Source organism: Camelina sativa, chromosome 16 (assembly GCF_000633955.1).
Source record: "Camelina sativa cultivar DH55 chromosome 16, Cs, whole genome shotgun sequence".
NCBI classification, from domain to species: Eukaryota; Viridiplantae; Streptophyta; class Magnoliopsida; order Brassicales; family Brassicaceae; genus Camelina; species Camelina sativa.
In genome coordinates, this window is record NC_025700.1 from 27790816 (window position 1) to 27807239 (window position 16424).

The 16424-nt window shown below is 36.7% G+C and overlaps 3 protein-coding genes across 5 annotated transcripts in view; 1 reads left to right on the forward strand and 2 right to left on the reverse strand.

Moving 5' to 3' along the window:
- The window catches only part of LOC104752888 (lysine-specific demethylase JMJ25-like), an 8265-nt gene extending 4534 nt beyond the window's left edge, over positions 1–3731 (reverse strand). Inside the window, exons 1-10 of one of the 2 annotated variants that reach the window (XM_019238511.1) lie at positions 3592–3731; positions 2610–3275; positions 2410–2522; positions 2230–2329; positions 2011–2143; positions 1867–1930; positions 759–1791; positions 385–678; positions 238–310; positions 75–160 (exon numbers count right to left, since the gene is read on the reverse strand). In XM_019238511.1, coding sequence (XP_019094056.1) covers positions 75–160; positions 238–310; positions 385–678; positions 759–1791; positions 1867–1930; positions 2011–2143; positions 2230–2329; positions 2410–2522; positions 2610–3269 — 2556 coding nt within the window. In that variant the 5' untranslated portion in view covers positions 3270–3275; positions 3592–3731. Of the gene's footprint in view, positions 1–74; positions 161–237; positions 311–384; positions 679–758; positions 1792–1866; positions 1931–2010; positions 2144–2229; positions 2330–2409; positions 2523–2609; positions 3276–3535 lie in introns of both variants that reach the window. The other variant, XM_010475145.2, reaches the window with a different exon arrangement.
- On the reverse strand, positions 5145–9096 carry LOC104752889 (CSC1-like protein At1g62320). Of its 2 annotated transcripts, none has more exons than XM_010475148.1 (11): positions 8766–9096; positions 8172–8521; positions 7767–8058; positions 7565–7666; positions 7359–7478; positions 7204–7284; positions 6786–7126; positions 6453–6698; positions 6053–6377; positions 5713–5946; positions 5145–5624 (listed from the first exon to the last, which is right to left on the reverse strand). In XM_010475148.1, the coding sequence occupies exons 2-11, from the start codon at positions 8483–8485 to the stop codon at positions 5340–5342; spliced, it is 2340 nt and encodes a 779-aa protein (XP_010473450.1). In that variant the 5' UTR covers positions 8486–8521; positions 8766–9096; the 3' UTR covers positions 5145–5339. The 2 variants fall into 2 exon arrangements, with proteins under 2 accessions (XP_010473450.1, XP_010473449.1); XM_010475147.1 differs by having other exon boundaries at positions 8633–9096.
- Positions 13116–16335, forward strand: LOC104752890 (uncharacterized protein At1g04910-like). The gene is made up of 10 exons (XM_010475150.2): positions 13116–13713; positions 14039–14131; positions 14238–14337; positions 14428–14489; positions 14565–14653; positions 14755–14875; positions 14959–15102; positions 15183–15520; positions 15598–15838; positions 15927–16335. Exons 1-10 carry the CDS (start codon positions 13258–13260, stop codon positions 16233–16235), a joined length of 1953 nt encoding a protein of 650 aa, XP_010473452.1. The 5' UTR covers positions 13116–13257; the 3' UTR covers positions 16236–16335.

A 16424-nucleotide genomic window follows, 5' to 3' on the forward strand; every position in this document is an offset into this window, starting at 1 on the left:
AAAAATCATTAGATCTTCCAATACAAAGCAAATTGTATAAGTAGTAGAAGAAGAAGAGAATCATTCTGTTTTACCTTCAGATTCCGAACTTGATGCGGACAACCCGCAGGAATAAATACCGCTTCACCTAGCTTTTGCACAAATGTCCATGGCTCGATCCCTACGGTTTCAAACAAAACATTTAGCTCGTCAATATTGACTCACGATACATCATCTCCAAGTAACTTGGTTACATACCAAATTCCGCCTTGAGTTTTCTTTTGTGCTCTACGGTTAAATAGCATGTCTGGTCATGTATCGGATGATAAACCTGAAAAGAAGAAATCATGAGTACCCCGAGAAATTAAATTCGTTAAAAGTTGTTGCAGAAGTCAGGATTGTTACCTTTGTAACTGGACAACAATAAGTGTGTCTAAATTCTTTGCAATGCTTTCTTAGATAATCTTCTAACTTAGGAACATCTTCTCTCCTAAATATGTCCCAAAGAGCACTGCCAGTTTCTTCATTTTCACTGCTCAGAATCTCTGGCAAGTTCAATTCTTCTTCCATTTCGCTACAGTCTCTAGTGCTCTGTTCTTCAAACTTGTCTTGTTCCTTGTGTTTCTGTTTCAGAACTTTGACTGCGGATATCTGTTCTTGACTTAGGGTTACTTCAGCAGTTTGCGTCAATATATTCACCTACATGAATTAAAAAAGTGAGTCTCTTTGGACCAATTAAACCAAAACCAAGAATAAAACAAACTAAATGAAATCTTTACCGCGTCTGACATATCACAGTGAAGCTTAGTCACTGAATCCCCTCTACCGAGCTCATCAGGAATCCCATAGGCAATGTAAGTTTTTGGCCCCAAATCTGGTTTGATAAGTCCTTCCGGAAGCTTTGCTGCGATGTTAAGAATCCCGGTTCTAGGATCGCTATATTCTTGGAAAGGTAATGCGGATATGAACTCGTCACAGTGACGAGGTAAAAGATCTTCAAACTTGTCAGAAGGAGGCCAGTCCTTTAGCTTCAACATCTCAGGCCAGTAGTTTTCATATGTTCTTCCTCTACTATAACCATCAAAGAAGTGACGTGTATTGATCTCCACCTCACAATTAGCCAAACAATCAATTGCTTTGACTCGGGACATCTTAGAACTTGCTGGTGAATTCACGTTTTCGCATAACGCCCGCCACATAACCATTGGCTCCCAGCTTAAACCAGGTGTGTTATCAAGAGCGTCCCTAACAATTACTGGTTCACCTTTTGCCCAATGCTCTTGAAAATGTAGAAGCTCTTCTTCCTTCAAGACATCAAGAGATTTAGGACAGAAAAGGTAGTTGTCACTTGATTTTGTCCTTGAAGCTGCTTTCCTTGTCATCTCAGTATCCAAAGGAGAACACTCACAGATCAACATTCTAGGGCTAATATTGTATGATGCCAAGAAAGTCTCTGCTTTGTGCTCCAAGTCTGACATCCACGTCTGTGGTAGGATCCTCGTAAGCTCTAATATACAATCACCACAACCACCTAGCTTGTTTGGTGGACAAGTGATGCTTCCATTATCACCAAGGCTCCACTTGGTGTTGGATGGGCTAGCTTCTTCCTCTACAGAAGTGGAAGAGGAGCTCGGTACTGCAGCATCTAAACCATGCATATATTGGTATCCTTTATCAGCATAGTCTACCTTCATTTCAGGGCGTTCAGAAAGTGATCCTTCACGAATCTCTTGACAGCACTTCAAACAAAGTTCAAAAGAGCACTTTGGGCAGCTCCGGTGCAAGTCAACAATCGAAGTTGCACAATGATCACTGAAGCACAGATGAAAATTTCAGTAAGATCCTCAAGTAAATATAAATATTCTAACTTAGGTGTGCCTAGCTTACCAGTATACGCGTTCATCAGTGTAGCTTATTGCCTTAGTTATTTCTACTTCAGAAGGCAGTAATCCTACAGAAACAGGTCATGTTAGCAAAAAAAATATCACATCTAGCAACAGATATTATGTCATAGTAGAGCAAGTTTCATACCTTGAACCGTTGCCTCAATTTCAATCTCTTGGTTCTGGAATTTGGATAACTTATTCAGAAACGGAAGCATCAAGGTAATCAAGTACTGAAGATGATGGCGTCTTTCAGAGTTCGAGAGTTCCCTCTTGGGTGTCTGGAAAGACAGAAAACACAGATACCAGTTAAAAAAAAAAATCCAAATCTTATGCAAATGGATGGCTAGAAGTAATCTTAACATACCACAATTGAACCATTCAAATGCAAGCATTTGCTGCAATTACAATTGTTACGGCAGAAAGGACATTTCTCAACGACATTATCCTCAGACAGATTTGGATACCTGCAACAAACCATAAATAGAGTAAGTATATATTATAACGAGACAGAGACATACAGTATAGAGTTAAAGGAGAAACTAACCATTTCCTTATACATTGAAGACAGTACATCGTCACTTCACATTCACTGCAAATGAGAAGAGTTATCCTTTCCCCTTTCAAGCACTGATGGCAAATTGGGCCTGACTTCGATTCCTGCCAAGACAAAACACCATATAGATTTTAGTAAACCAACACAGTTACATGTTCTTCTTTGATGATCGAATACAATGACACATTTACCTGTCTTACGCTTGTGCAGTCAATAGATATCCCGTTTTTGAGAAGGGGATCTGATACATCAGAAGCTGGCGAACGCGAACTGGAAGTACTAACATCAGCAACGTTTTCAGTACTGTTAGAAACTAAATTACGAGTCCTCCTTCGTGATGATGTTTTCCTGATCTTCACACACAGTAGAACTTCTTCTTCCCATTCCTCATCTTCTTCAATCTCCACTTGGCGTCTGTCTCTCTTTTTTCTACTGACTACAGATCGCCTTTTACTAATTGTACAATCATCATCTTCAGAACGTTCCCCTGACTCTACCTTAGGCCTAACTTCTTTGCGTTTCACGCTTCTCCTTCGCATCCACTCACCTAATCTGCAATCATCATCATGATCATCATCTTCAGAACATTGCTCTTCTACTTTAGATGTCTTTCTCCTTCTAACCGCTGAACCACCACCATCACCACCTCTAGAATGCTTCCCTTTCCTGCTATACACTCTCAATCTCCTCCCGCTCTCTTCTTCTTCTACTGCTACCTTTTCCTTACCACTACTCCTACTACCGCTAAAAAGACCTCTAGACTTAAACGGTTTCATACTCCTCTTCTTCCTAACTGTCCACGAACCACTCATTATTATAGATTCCTCGATACTAACGTCATCCAACTCCATTGTTATCTGCATCCCAACAAAATCCCAAAAAAAAAAAAAAAAACACAAGACGATTCTGAATTTGATCGATCATAATAATCACACAATTAAACAGTACTTGTGGCTGACCAATCGATTAGAATCTCCAAGAAAAAAAAACCCATATACGAATTAAAAGAACGAACATTGTTAATTCAAACCAATCCGATGAAAAACAGATTCAACAACAACAACAACAACAAAGTCCATAATTCGAATTCGTGAAGAGGATCGAAACTAAATTTTACCTTGGGAGAAAAAAAAAGAACAAAGCTCGAAGAACTCTCAGCAACGATGAAATCACCTGCGAGAGCGAATCTAAACCCTAGATTCCAGCTACTTGGACATAGATTTAAACAATTCAGAGAAGAGAACTATGGATTCTCTCACAAAACTTTGCTTTCCTTTTTTTTTATATCATAACCCAAAAGGAAAAAAAGAAAATTACTTTTTTATTCGGAGATATATTTCCCAGAATGGAGAATTGGATGGAACCTAATCTGACCGTTAAAGTACCTTTTTGTGTGTGAATCGTGGAGCGCAAGTGAGGAACTGCGTCGCAGGGGATTAATACCTTTCGCCGGTTCACTCGCTTTTCATCTGTCTGAAAACGAGATTTATGATTTATCTCAATTTTTAAGCTTTTTTATTTTTATCTTTTAAGAAGAAAACAATTTTTTTAGTGAAACAGTAAATAACTCACCACGTGAAAAACAAATACAAATGCGTTACACAACAACAAGTCAGATTTGCATAATTAATACTAGTCAGCATTACTTATATTACTAGGAGTATTCAACAATCTGAAAATTATTAATTTAATTTTTATTAGGATTTACTTCTACTTTTAAGTCTTTCTGGATAATTTCTTTGCATTTAAAGAGAAATCTTCGAATTTTGGATTTCTTACTCATATTTATTGACATGTTTATCTACATGATTTTTTTTTTTTTGTGTGAATTTCGTATATGAGATTATTGGAATCCAAGATATTCTGAAATCATTTTTTTTTTTTTGTCAAACGATATCAACTCTTTTTACAACAAAATAAATTAGTAAATAGTAACCATTAACCTTACAGCAGTATAGTTTTAGTTCCAAGCATGATACTAGTATCTTTAAGATGGAGTATAATTTATGATTTACCGATGATTTTTAAAAAAGAATTACATCATCACAATAGGATGAGTATTATTAAATTACAAATCAATTTTGTTCATTTTTGTAAATAAAAATATTTATTGTACACTTTTCTTTCTTCAATTTTTCATTAAAAAGAATTGAGTACGATATCTTCTTAGAATTCTCACTAACCCGTAAAACACGCACAATAGATACAAGTTATAAGTCCGTATAGTCTTGACCAAAGCCAAAGATGCGATGCTTACGTGCAGTGCGGTACATTATGTCAGAATAATATTTTCTAAACATCGAAATAGTAAAAGAAGAGGTTTGTTCTTTTCGACTTTTCGTTGTCAAAAAAGGAAAAAAAAAGGTATGTAGAATTAGGGTGTTGTACAATATATTCAATAATTACCTGTGTATGATTACAAAAAAAATACACAATTTAATCAACACAACTACACAAGTACACAATTTTAGTCATCTGAATCTTTGATGCAAAACATCTTCATACCAAACACGACACATGCTTTCTATGTTTCTGTTGTGTTTGGTTATTAAGAATTTTTCAAAAGATTTTTCTATACTAATAGCTAGGTTTTTGGGACTCCAAGGCTACATAAACGCTCCTTTGATGTGTAATGTGCATCATTGGATATGTATTGAACAAACTCACAGCTTTCAAGTTCATGGACGAAGTCATCATTGAACCAAGAAATATCGAGTTTTGTCACACTTACGCTAATCCAATGTACATGGACCGTGCCAATCATGCATAAAGTTTTACAAAAATCGTTTTATTCGAATTTTTTTATATACAATCAACAAACTCAAACAAGACAATGAATATAGCATACAAATATACAAAAACCTTTTCACACACGTCAAAAAAAAAAAAAGAAGATCTCTTACGTATTGGTTCGGTTTCTTCTATACCGGTTTTCCCTTATCCGTATCAAATCGATTATAAGGCAGTGATTGAGACGAGCCACCGCTCGCATTGCTGCTCGCCACAGTTTTTCTCCGGGGTCTTTGACGTTTGGTCGGTACAACTACACAATCTTCGTCATCTGAATCCTCGGTTAATCCCTCAAACTGGTCATCTTCGAATTCTTCGTCTTTGAAAACCGGATGAATATATGCATTCTGAAGAAACCCTTTAAGATTCAAGTTTGGTTCTCTTGCTCGTTCCAATGTATCTTTAATCATAGCTTCCTGTAAACCGGTACTTACAAAATTTATTAAACAACACATAATGAACCAAAAATAGTATTAGTTTAAGTTTATCATATACACTACTAACCTGCAAAGGATTAATGACAAATGCCGATTCGTACCGGCCTTTGCAAAACCGATGAAAAACAAAAGTGAGAATCGCTAGAACGAGGAGGAAAGGCGTGGACTGAACCTTTCCTTTTGTGCTCATTAACCCCAACAAAAGGATTTGAGAGATGATCAATGCAGATATTATACGTCCATGAACGTCAGGCCAGAACGCTGCCGCACTCTCATACTCCTGATTGTACACATTTATGATCTACAAAGAGACCGGTTCATAGCTAATTATTAACCAATAGCACCGAATGAAATATACTACATGAACTTGTTAAAAGAAAAGAAGATAGTTTGTTTCTTTTGTATACCTGATGACGGAAGATGAGGTAGGCGAAACCAAAGAAGAAGATGATGAAAGGAAGTAGAACAGGAGTGACAGGAGCATAGACAAGGCCAAGGAGAAAGTATAGTTGAATCCGAGGCTCTGTAGCGTAGAAATCGATCTGTCCCGGATCCATAGCTTCTTCTCTATCTTTTTCAGTTTTCACCAAGAAGAAGTTCTTTAAATGGAAAATGACTAATGGTTTCAACCTAAGAATCTCTCCAGCCACACCCGCCCAACCATCCACCATTATATACGTTATAAAGAAAGTTGCTTTTATCGGTATCGCTACTCCAACTGTCCGAGGAATGCTAAAACAAGAAATGTAAAAAGTAGTTGAGAACAGAGTTACAAAGGAGAGTAAAAGTGCTAGTGATCGAGCTTACTCATTTGCGGATTGTTTAAGAAAAGAATCAAGTTGTTCAAATGCAGATCCAGTGATTATGCTACCGAGGAAAACATTCACTAGGTTGAATATATAATATCGAAAAGCCGCTCTTCTCTCTAACGATGATATCGAAACAAACCCTTCGAATTTGGACATGATCATTAAAATTGCTGGGAGGAATATCAAAAAGAGCTTCAAGACTATACCAGGAAGAAAACCTTGGATCAAAGATTTCATAAACCTCCTGCAAACACACACAATGATAGAAACGAGTCAAGAATGTCCTCAGTTGTACCAATAAGCAAACAAAAAACTAGAGAGATGTACCTACTTTTCGATGATGGGATTGAGGAACGAAGCTTTTTTCTGAATACCTTCAATACTTGCTAAGGATTGCACAAATGCGATTGGAATGATGAAGAAGAAAGTGAGGAAGAAGAAGGAAACATGCATTAGAAATCTTCTTATCGTGAGAGATACGTAAGGCATTGCAAGATTTGGCCAGAACACTTCTCTTGCCTCGGGAGCCCATTCTGTTAACCATTCTGTTGGATTCTTTGTTTGTTGTGTCTGCGCGCAGACCGCAGCACCCCAACGCGTTTTAAAAGACACAAAAGCTGCTGGCATTACATTCTTGTCATCTTTCTTTACTCTCACCCTTTCCTCTATTATCTGTGAAAGCAAAAGATGTGAGATTGAATGGGTACTAATATTTCATTGGGCACTCCTAGAGGAAACAATATACTTACTTGCTCGTTAAGTTTCTCGATCTCAGCTGTGTAATGATCCATTGCATCTACTTTATTTCCCCATAGTCCGAGAAATCCCAACTGCGAGATGTAAAACAGAATTAGATAACTAAAATATGTGTTTTAAGCTCTTCGTGTTTCTACAAGTATTTTACCTTTACTCTTGGCCTTTGTTCCTTGTTTCTTGTATACTTCAAATGGTAGTAATCAAACCAATTCTCCATTTTCTGCCTGTCCGCTACCAATTTAGCCAATTCATTTGCATTGTACACCACCTAGATATATATATTCGAAAGACTTAACCGAGAAAATAGCTATAAACAGAACTAAAGATTCATTCCTCTAAGGGATATGATCTAACCTGATGTGTCAAATAATGGTCCGGGTGGTTAACAAGAAAGAAATGCTGAACGTTTTCGCTAATTGTCTCGTCTGACTCCGGCGGTACGTTTCTAACCAGAACCTGTCAAATGCAAACAATATTATAACCTATCTCATATATCTAATGTTAAGACCAAAGAGCAGAGAGATTATATTATAAATGAAAAAAGAAACATATTTACGGTGAACTGATCAGCACGCCGCTTCTCGGATTGAAGAAATGATAACCGCATTGCAGCTATTTTCTCATATTCCCTTATTAGAACATAGCAAGTCCAGAATGTGAACGCATAAGCCATCACAAGATGCGCCCAAAACCTGTCTGATCCACGTTCCACATTTGATATCGAAAGCTTATCGATATTACTCGATGTTACATTACGAAGTTTCGCTAGCTGCAATCCATCACTTGTCCAATTCACAGGTACCAAAACTGACCATGAAAGTAATGCGATGGGAACAAAGATCTTAAGTCTGTAAAAGAGTAAACAAAATACAAAGAACAAAGCTAATATTAGTATTCTCTTCTACTAATTTTCAATGTATGTTCAATAACAAAGAATCTTGAGCATTAATTATATGTTTACCCGATCAAGTAAATCCTCAAATAGACAGCAGAATCCAAACCAGCATGATCAATAAGTTCAGGCTCAGGCATCTTGAGAGCGGCGGGCATCCAATTCAAAAACCGTATATACGCTCTAAAGTCGAAATTCACAATTTTGCTGGCGAAAGCACCCGAATTCAAGGGGCTGCTTCGAACACCTTTTAAGTACCATTTAGGGAAATAAACCCTATCATTGAATGGTTGGATCCTCAAGATTGCGAATAGCAAAAGAAATATCAATGCACTTAGGATGTTGATCGCTGCTGCTAGTCCAATATCTGCTAATGTCGCCATTAATGTATGCTTAAACCCTTAAAATTTTCTTATCACCTGCAAATATATAAGAACCCTATAAAAATTAATAAAACAGTGCCGTGAGGGTTTTAAGAGTTTAGATTCAAAGATCAAAAAAGTCAAACACTTTGAATCCAAAAATCTCACCTTTACAGACCCATTACCCAGAAAAAAAAGATTTAGTCTTTGGTGGTTGACCAAGATAAAAATTTAAACTTTTTTTTTTTTTCTTTTGCGATCAGATTGAAGGAAAAAAAAAAACTATATGAGACGAACGAACCCAGAAATCAAAGTGAGGACATGCGATGAATATTGTATAGAAGCATTTGGAGAAGTCGTTTTGCTTTCTCTTCTCCTTCCTCTGGAAAATAGAAACAGAGAGAGAAGAAAAGAGAAGAAAAAAAAACAGAGTATAGAAAACAGAGAGATCGGTTTTATTAACAGCAAACAGATTGGGAAGAGAAGAGAAGAAACGTCATGCCGTTTTTGTCGATAAAAAACGCTGAAAATACAGGAAGAAGAAGAAGAAGAAGAAGATGAGAAAAGGTTTTGAATCTTTTAAAATTTAAACCTTTTTCATTCATTCTAGTGTTGGTAAGCCGTCGTCTAACTCAGAGACTATTTCTTGAGAGTTGAAAAAACCATAGGCCTCATTTGTTTTGTTTTTTCTTTTCTAGAATAACTTTTCAGCTTTTTTATTTTATTTATTATTACACAGCTGCATTCTTTGTTGTAGCTTTATAATCTAATGCTTATTTTGCAGACAAAGTTGGATCAAATAAATGACTTTGTTGCCAAAATAAGATAATGACTTCATTAGTTGACTCACATATAGTATCATAAAATAGCTTATATTATTGTACATGAGAATGAACCTGAATCTGAATGTGTATATATTATACGAGCCTTGATTTTTGTTAATCTCCTAAATTAGACATCAGATTGTAAATTATGATTCTGTTCTTCGTAATCAATGCAAATTGCCAAGTGAGTAACGGTAACTTCCAAGGTAACGGTAACCTCCAATACGACGTCGTTTGTTAGTTTTCATTTTTGTATGTTTGTCAACAATTACTTTTTGAGAATATCGTGTATTCTGCCATGAACAATGAACAACTTTCTTATGGATGCCATTTTTGTTTTTTGCTTTTCCGGTCTGCCACAGACACACTACAGAAAGAGCTTTTTATCCTCCGATCGATCTGTCCTTAAAGTTAAAGAAAATAATTTTAATTAAAGAAAACAATTATTAAAAAAATATTTTAATCACTTCGTAAACCCAATCCCTTCGTATTTTCTTTTCAAAAAGAGAAATCTTTCTCTCGAACCTTCTGTCGCTCGAAGTCTCTTTCTTCTTTGTCTCTTCTTTCTTGCCGAACATCCGCCAACGCCCGCCGTCGTACGTGTTGATGATGAATTACTTAATACAGTCGTTTCTACGGCCGAATCCTCCGCTTCTTCCGCCTCCAACCGCCGAAGTTGGTGACACAGGGGAACCGTCTTCCGAACCCGACCCTTGGTATTTAAGATAACTTTTGCTTTGTTTTATTTAATTTTTTAGGAAATCCAAAAAACGTGATTGAAAGTCTTCCTCGTTTTAGTGTGCGAGTGGAAGATGCCGAGATTTTAAGCGATGGAGAGCCAAGGGCCGCTACCGCCTCTCTCAGGTTTGTGTGTGTTTAATTGCTTCGAATTCTCATTAGAGTCGCGTACTTCGTCTAGGTTTGAAAACTGATCAGATAGAATTATGAAAATAAGCCGATAGACCAGATATTTGGTGGCCCTATATGTAGATCCGATTTTTTTTGTCCACCCACTGTTTGTATCATGATAGACCATTGACTTACTGGTAGACAACCATCAGAACATGGTCCTTGTCCACCTTTGCTTTTTAACAAAAATTCGTCTTCTGACCTAATTGAAGATCTGACTTTGTATGTCCACCCGCTGTATTTATCACGATAGACCATTAACTTACGGATAGAAAATCATCAGAACATGTCTTTGTTCACCTTTGCATTTTAACATCATTATGTCTTCGGTAACTCACAAGTTACCAAATGTACAGGGTTGATGGGGAGATGGACGACATCCACCAAGAGAGTTTTTTTATCTACCATTACTTGTCCACCTAATTTACTTATGTGGTCTTTCTTAGACCAAATGTCTACCGTTACTTATCTACTCAAATTACTTATGTCGCTCCTTATTATGCTTCCAATGCATGTCTGATGACCACGCTGGATCTGGGTATGTTATGCCTCCGGAGAACCAGTTTGTAACTGACAATGATGTGTCCATGGTGGACCAGAGAAGACAGACCAGGTAGATGTCCACCCTATGATGGACCATTTTCAACTTTCGTCGAAACCACTCATTGGCTGATGAAATTGTTGTCATTCGTTGAACAGGTTGGGTGAAGTGTTTGGGGATAAGTCGAATTCCGAACAGATCGACATCCTCCAGGAGATGGTCGTAGAGTAAGTGCTGGGTAAACGGACTTCAGAGCTTTTGTTCAGCGATTCCCACCTCTTACCACACACCCAAAATCCAACCGCCCAACATCTGCTCTTGTTTTGTACACTTTAATTTATGTCCTTGTCCTTCTCTTTGTAGTTGGGTTTTTCATTAGGAAATTTGGATATTGAGTATCATCATTTGGCGAATATGTCCATCCAATGCGATGGACATATGTTGGTTTTGTTGTCTTCCTCGATTATGTCTACCCTATTATTTTAGTCAGAAGATTGTATTGCTTTGCTGTTTTAGTCCACCTTTTATCTTACTCGAGGGACATGTATTCGTGTTTTTTAGGTTTATCTGTTATCTGGTTGTACAACGAATGAAGGTGTTTGGCTTTTTTATCGTTTATCTTTTATCTTTTACACAAGTTAATGGTGGTAGACATTCTAATCCGATAGACATTATAATTAGGATAGACAAAAAAAAACAAAGTCAATAGAAATAGATCGACGAACTTACAATCCAGATAGACATAACAAAGTCCATAGACATTACAAGTTAGATAGACATAATAAATCTGATAGACATTACTAACAATAGACATAACAAAATACAGTATAAATCTTAATTATCAGTTAGACATGTCTACCGAGACTAAAAGTAGACATAATACAACCGATAGACAATAAAAAAAAAAAACAGACCCTTCCAACCTAAGATACAAAAAGACTCTTCCAGCTTACATTCATGGAAGCCACCTGCAAAATAGTTCAGTAGTCTGTGTTGAACAATCAACCATGTTTCTGTTTCTAAAAGGTAATACCCATCCCAAACACCTACATTCTCCATTTGTAACCGACCATATTAAATGCAAATACATACCTCTGCTTTTCCGACAACCAACTCCACCTTCCTTCACCTACTATTTTCTTGAGATCTGTTTTAGTTTAGGAAATGTTAGCCTAAAAAATGGTAGTATTAACTTCAATAAACTCCTTTTAGCAAAAGATAAATCGTAATTGTCTGTCCATCACGCCATTAATGCATGTCCAATCATAATTAATATCTTCAATTTCGAATTCCCCCGCCACATATTTTCGTCAATAAAACGAGAAGACATTTTGGTCTTTTCATTCTATTGGTGTTCCACACAAATGACATTTTTGATGAGATGAAAATAAAATGGCATTTGGGACAAATTTTCAACAGCATAATCAATGAAATTTCCTACTTTTTTTACTCATTTTACGGATTCAACGAGTATTGCGTGCCATCACGTTGAAGTCCAGTTATAAAATCATATTTTTAATTTTTCAGTATGAATCTCTATTATTTTATTTTTTATTCCGAATATGAATCACTTTTTTCTTACGTCCAAATCAATGTGAAATTATCTAGCTAGCCACACTATTCTTTTATTTTTATTTATTTAGTATGACCATCTTTTTCAATCAGTGTATGTGTAGTATAGTTTTATTTGTTACATAAAATTGTCTAAAGACGTGCATCAAGACTACTACATGGGATTGTATCAAATTGTAATGATTCCTTTTTAGCACTCTCATTACATTAGTATTGATTGATACCATGTCCGAAAGGTAAACCTTTATATCAAAATGATATGAATAATAGTATATTTTTTAAAAAAAAGAAAAACTGGTATGAATATAATTTTAAATTCTTAACTCTAACTATTTTAAAAAAGTAAACTAATAACTCTTCCCATGTGCTATGTTTTCTTTAATAAAACAGATAATGGCCTGACAAAATGAAATTAATAAGTTCCCTTACTTTTTATCCTTTTTTATCTAATAACCTGCATAATTTAATAATACATCACCAAAAACAGATGTATAGGCCCGCAATGAAAACATATTACTCTGATATGCAAAAAGCGTATTAAAAGGCCCACATATCCACTTGTATATAGGCCCAATATTACTGACACATGATTATAATTAGTTTTTTTTGACAGCTGATTACTTATTAATGTTAAACTTATTCACATGTTACATAGCTTTCAGCAGGCTGTAGATTAGTAGTAGACTAGTAACTAGTAAACAACACTAGTCTGGTAATCAAATTAATTATGTAAAAAGGTAAAGATTAGAAAAAAAATTTAAAAAGGCAAGTGACCTTAAACTAATACCAGCGTCAATCTCAAGGATTAAAACAAAACTAAATTTTCAGACAAAGAAAATAAAAAAAAGACACAAACACACTCTTCTCTCTTTCTTCACTTGAGCTTCGTTAAATTCAACAAATCATTCTCTCACAAGAGGAGAGAGAGAGTGAGCTCTGTGTTAGTTATGGCTACGGAGAGACCTGACGAAGAGAAACCAGAGACTCGAGTCCAAGATCTGATCCATGGAAGTGGAGGAGGAGCTTCTCCGGTTCAATCACCGACACGTCTCGGTCCAACCCGGTTCTCAGAAGTAGCTAGAGACCAGATTCGTGATACCGGGTCGATTTTGTCTTGGATCAACGGAGATCCAAACCGGAGTTTGAAAAATCCGGTTAAGAGAGCAAAGAGGAAACGAATCAGAACGGCCAAAACCGCCGCGTGTGTGATCGGGCTTGTAGCTTTCTTTATTTTTGTTAATTGGTTCATGCTGTCTCAGCTCCATGAAGGTCGAGCTTGGCTTCGAAGAGGTTTCTCGAAAAAACCAAATCTTAACCCAAAACCGGACCGGAAACTAATTCCGGATACGAACCCGAACCCGGGTGTGAAACGGGCGTCCGTTAAAGTGTCGGCATCTCTACAGGTATAAAACAATGTGATTGGTTAATTTATTTTGAACTTTAACTTTTTAACTGTCTGTTTCTTATCAAATCAATCTCCCAAGTACAGTAAAAAGGGATTTTAACTTTAACCAAACGGTTACAAAACATTTGTTAGGGAAAAGAGAACTATAATTTGTCTGAGATTGCTAGATGAATGGTAATGCAAGTTAAAATTTTTGTTAGGAAACGAAATATAAAATTTCACACGTTTAAGATTTTGTTAGAATGAATTTATTATAACTTTATTTATATTACATGACTTTTTCATTTTGGTTTTGATGTTGTGTGACTGATATGATTTGGTAGCATGGAGAGAAGAAAAAGATGGGGAAACCAAAGAAGAAATATAATGGAACCTATGGTAGATTGTTGGCTTATGCTGCTCATGCTTTGGCTGAGGTATACTTACTATTGTTATTGATTTGCTTCATTTTTGATATCCTTCTGATTACAACATTTCGAATTTTAAGCCAAGAATCCGCCTGCAACATTGTTTTTGTTATAGGGGCAAAACAAAATTGAGCCAAAAGAGCTGTGGCGAGAACCAAAGGACCAAGCTTTGGCTTGGAAGCCTTGTGCTGATCAACGTTCTTGGAAGCCTAGTGGTCTCTTATTTTTTACTCTCTGTGAGTTTACTTCTCGTGCTAAATTAGTAATTATAAGTTTTCCTGATTTTGGTGTTTTTTTTTGCGTAGATGGGAATAATGGATATATAATGGTAACTGCGAATGGTGGGATCAACCAACAAAGAGTTGCTGTAAGTTTTTATTGCGTTACGTATTACTTTTTCCCACTCTTTATATTGACTAACCGTTGGCCATTATTAAAACAGGTTTGTAACATTGTTGTTGTTGCTCGGATGCTCAATGCCACACTCGTTGTTCCCAAACTCATGTTCAGTGATGTCTGGACCGATGCAAGGTAACTATTGTAAGGTTCCTCTGTTCTCTATCTCCTTCTCTTATTATTGATCATTTTTTACGTCGAACGTCACATTTTGACGTTTGTGATTTGGTTTATAGTCAGTTTGGAGATATCTATCAGGTGGAACATTTTATTAAGTATCTCTCTCCTGATATCCGGATTGTAAAGAAACTACCAAAAGAGCTTCAGTCTCTAGACCTTGAGGCCATTGGCAGCCTCGTGAGTTCCTTTATACCTCTTTAAATTTCTAAAACTCTTTCATCTTTGATAATTTTTCTTAAGTACTTCTTTATCGTTTTAAGGTTACGGATATGGATGTCGTGAAAGAAGCCAAGCCCGGGTTTTACATGAAACACATTCTCCCTCTTCTACTCAAAAACAGAGTTGTTCATTTCTTTGGATTCGGAAACCGTTTGGCCTTTGATCCAATACCGTTTCAGTTACAGGTAAAAGACCTTTCTTTTAGCATTGTGCATATCGATACTCTGACTCGTAATAATGATCCAATTTTGTTTTGGGGGAGTAGAGGCTGCGGTGTAGATGTAACTTTCATGCGTTAAACTTCGTTCCAAAGATACAAGAAACAGCTGCGGTTCTCGTTAGGAGATTACGAGATAGCGGATCACACCTCGCACCGGTTGATCCGTACCTCGTCGGTCCAAAATTTGCGTCCTTCATATTGGACAAGAAGGCAGGTCCTCTACATAAGGCTTCTAAGTATCTAGCACTCCATCTAAGATTTGAAATAGATATGGTGGCTCATTCTCTCTGTTACTTCGGAGGCGGCGATGCTGAGAAGATGGAACTTGATGCTTACAGAGAAAAACATTTCCCCACGCTGGCAAATCTAACAAAGACTAAAAAGTTTGTTCTTTTCTTCGCATTATCAAATCGGTTTTGTGATACCACAATGAATGCTCAGTTGTTTTGTCATTTTGTAGAATGCCATCTCCGGAAGATCTGAGAACGGAAGGGCTTTGTCCGTTATCACCTGAAGAAGATGTGCTTATGCTTGCGGGTCTTGGTTTCAATAGGAAGACCCGTGTTTTCGTGGCTGGTGCTAATATATACGGTGGGAATAAACGGTTAGCTGCTTTAACGAGTCTCTACCCGAATCTTGTCACCAAAGAGAATGTACTCACTGAAACTGAGCTACAGCCTTTCAAAAATTTCTCATCTCAGGTAATTTCTCAGCCTTTTAACTACATTTTCGGTTTACCGGTTAACTGAGCCGCGAGATTTATATTTTTTTTTGTTTTTGGTTGTGTAGCTAGCGGTTCTTGATTTCATTGCATGTGCTGCATCGGACGCATTTGCGATGACGGATTCAGGGAGTCAGTTGTCGTCTCTTGTATCGGGTTACAGGATATATTACGGAGCAGGGAAAATGCCGACGATCAGACCGAACAAACGGAGGTTCTCGGACATATTGTTGAAGAATAATACTATAGAGTGGAAAGTGTTCGAGCAGAGAGTGAGAAAAAACGTTAGGCAGACCAAACATGTATTGGTTAGACCAACGGGACGCAGCGTTTACCGTTACCCTAGATGTAAAGAATGTATGTGTAATGAAGATTGATTCTTTGTTTTAACATTTTGGTTCTCTTAAACAGTTAAACCGTGTCATATTTTGTAGCGGCTACACATTCTAGTGGTCTTATTATTGTTACATGTTACTCCAGTTGGGCTTAAAGCAAATCGTAATCACACCTTTGAGTCTTGTAAAATATAAAAAATCCTTCAAGCTTCTTCGATTTAGGTCACTGAG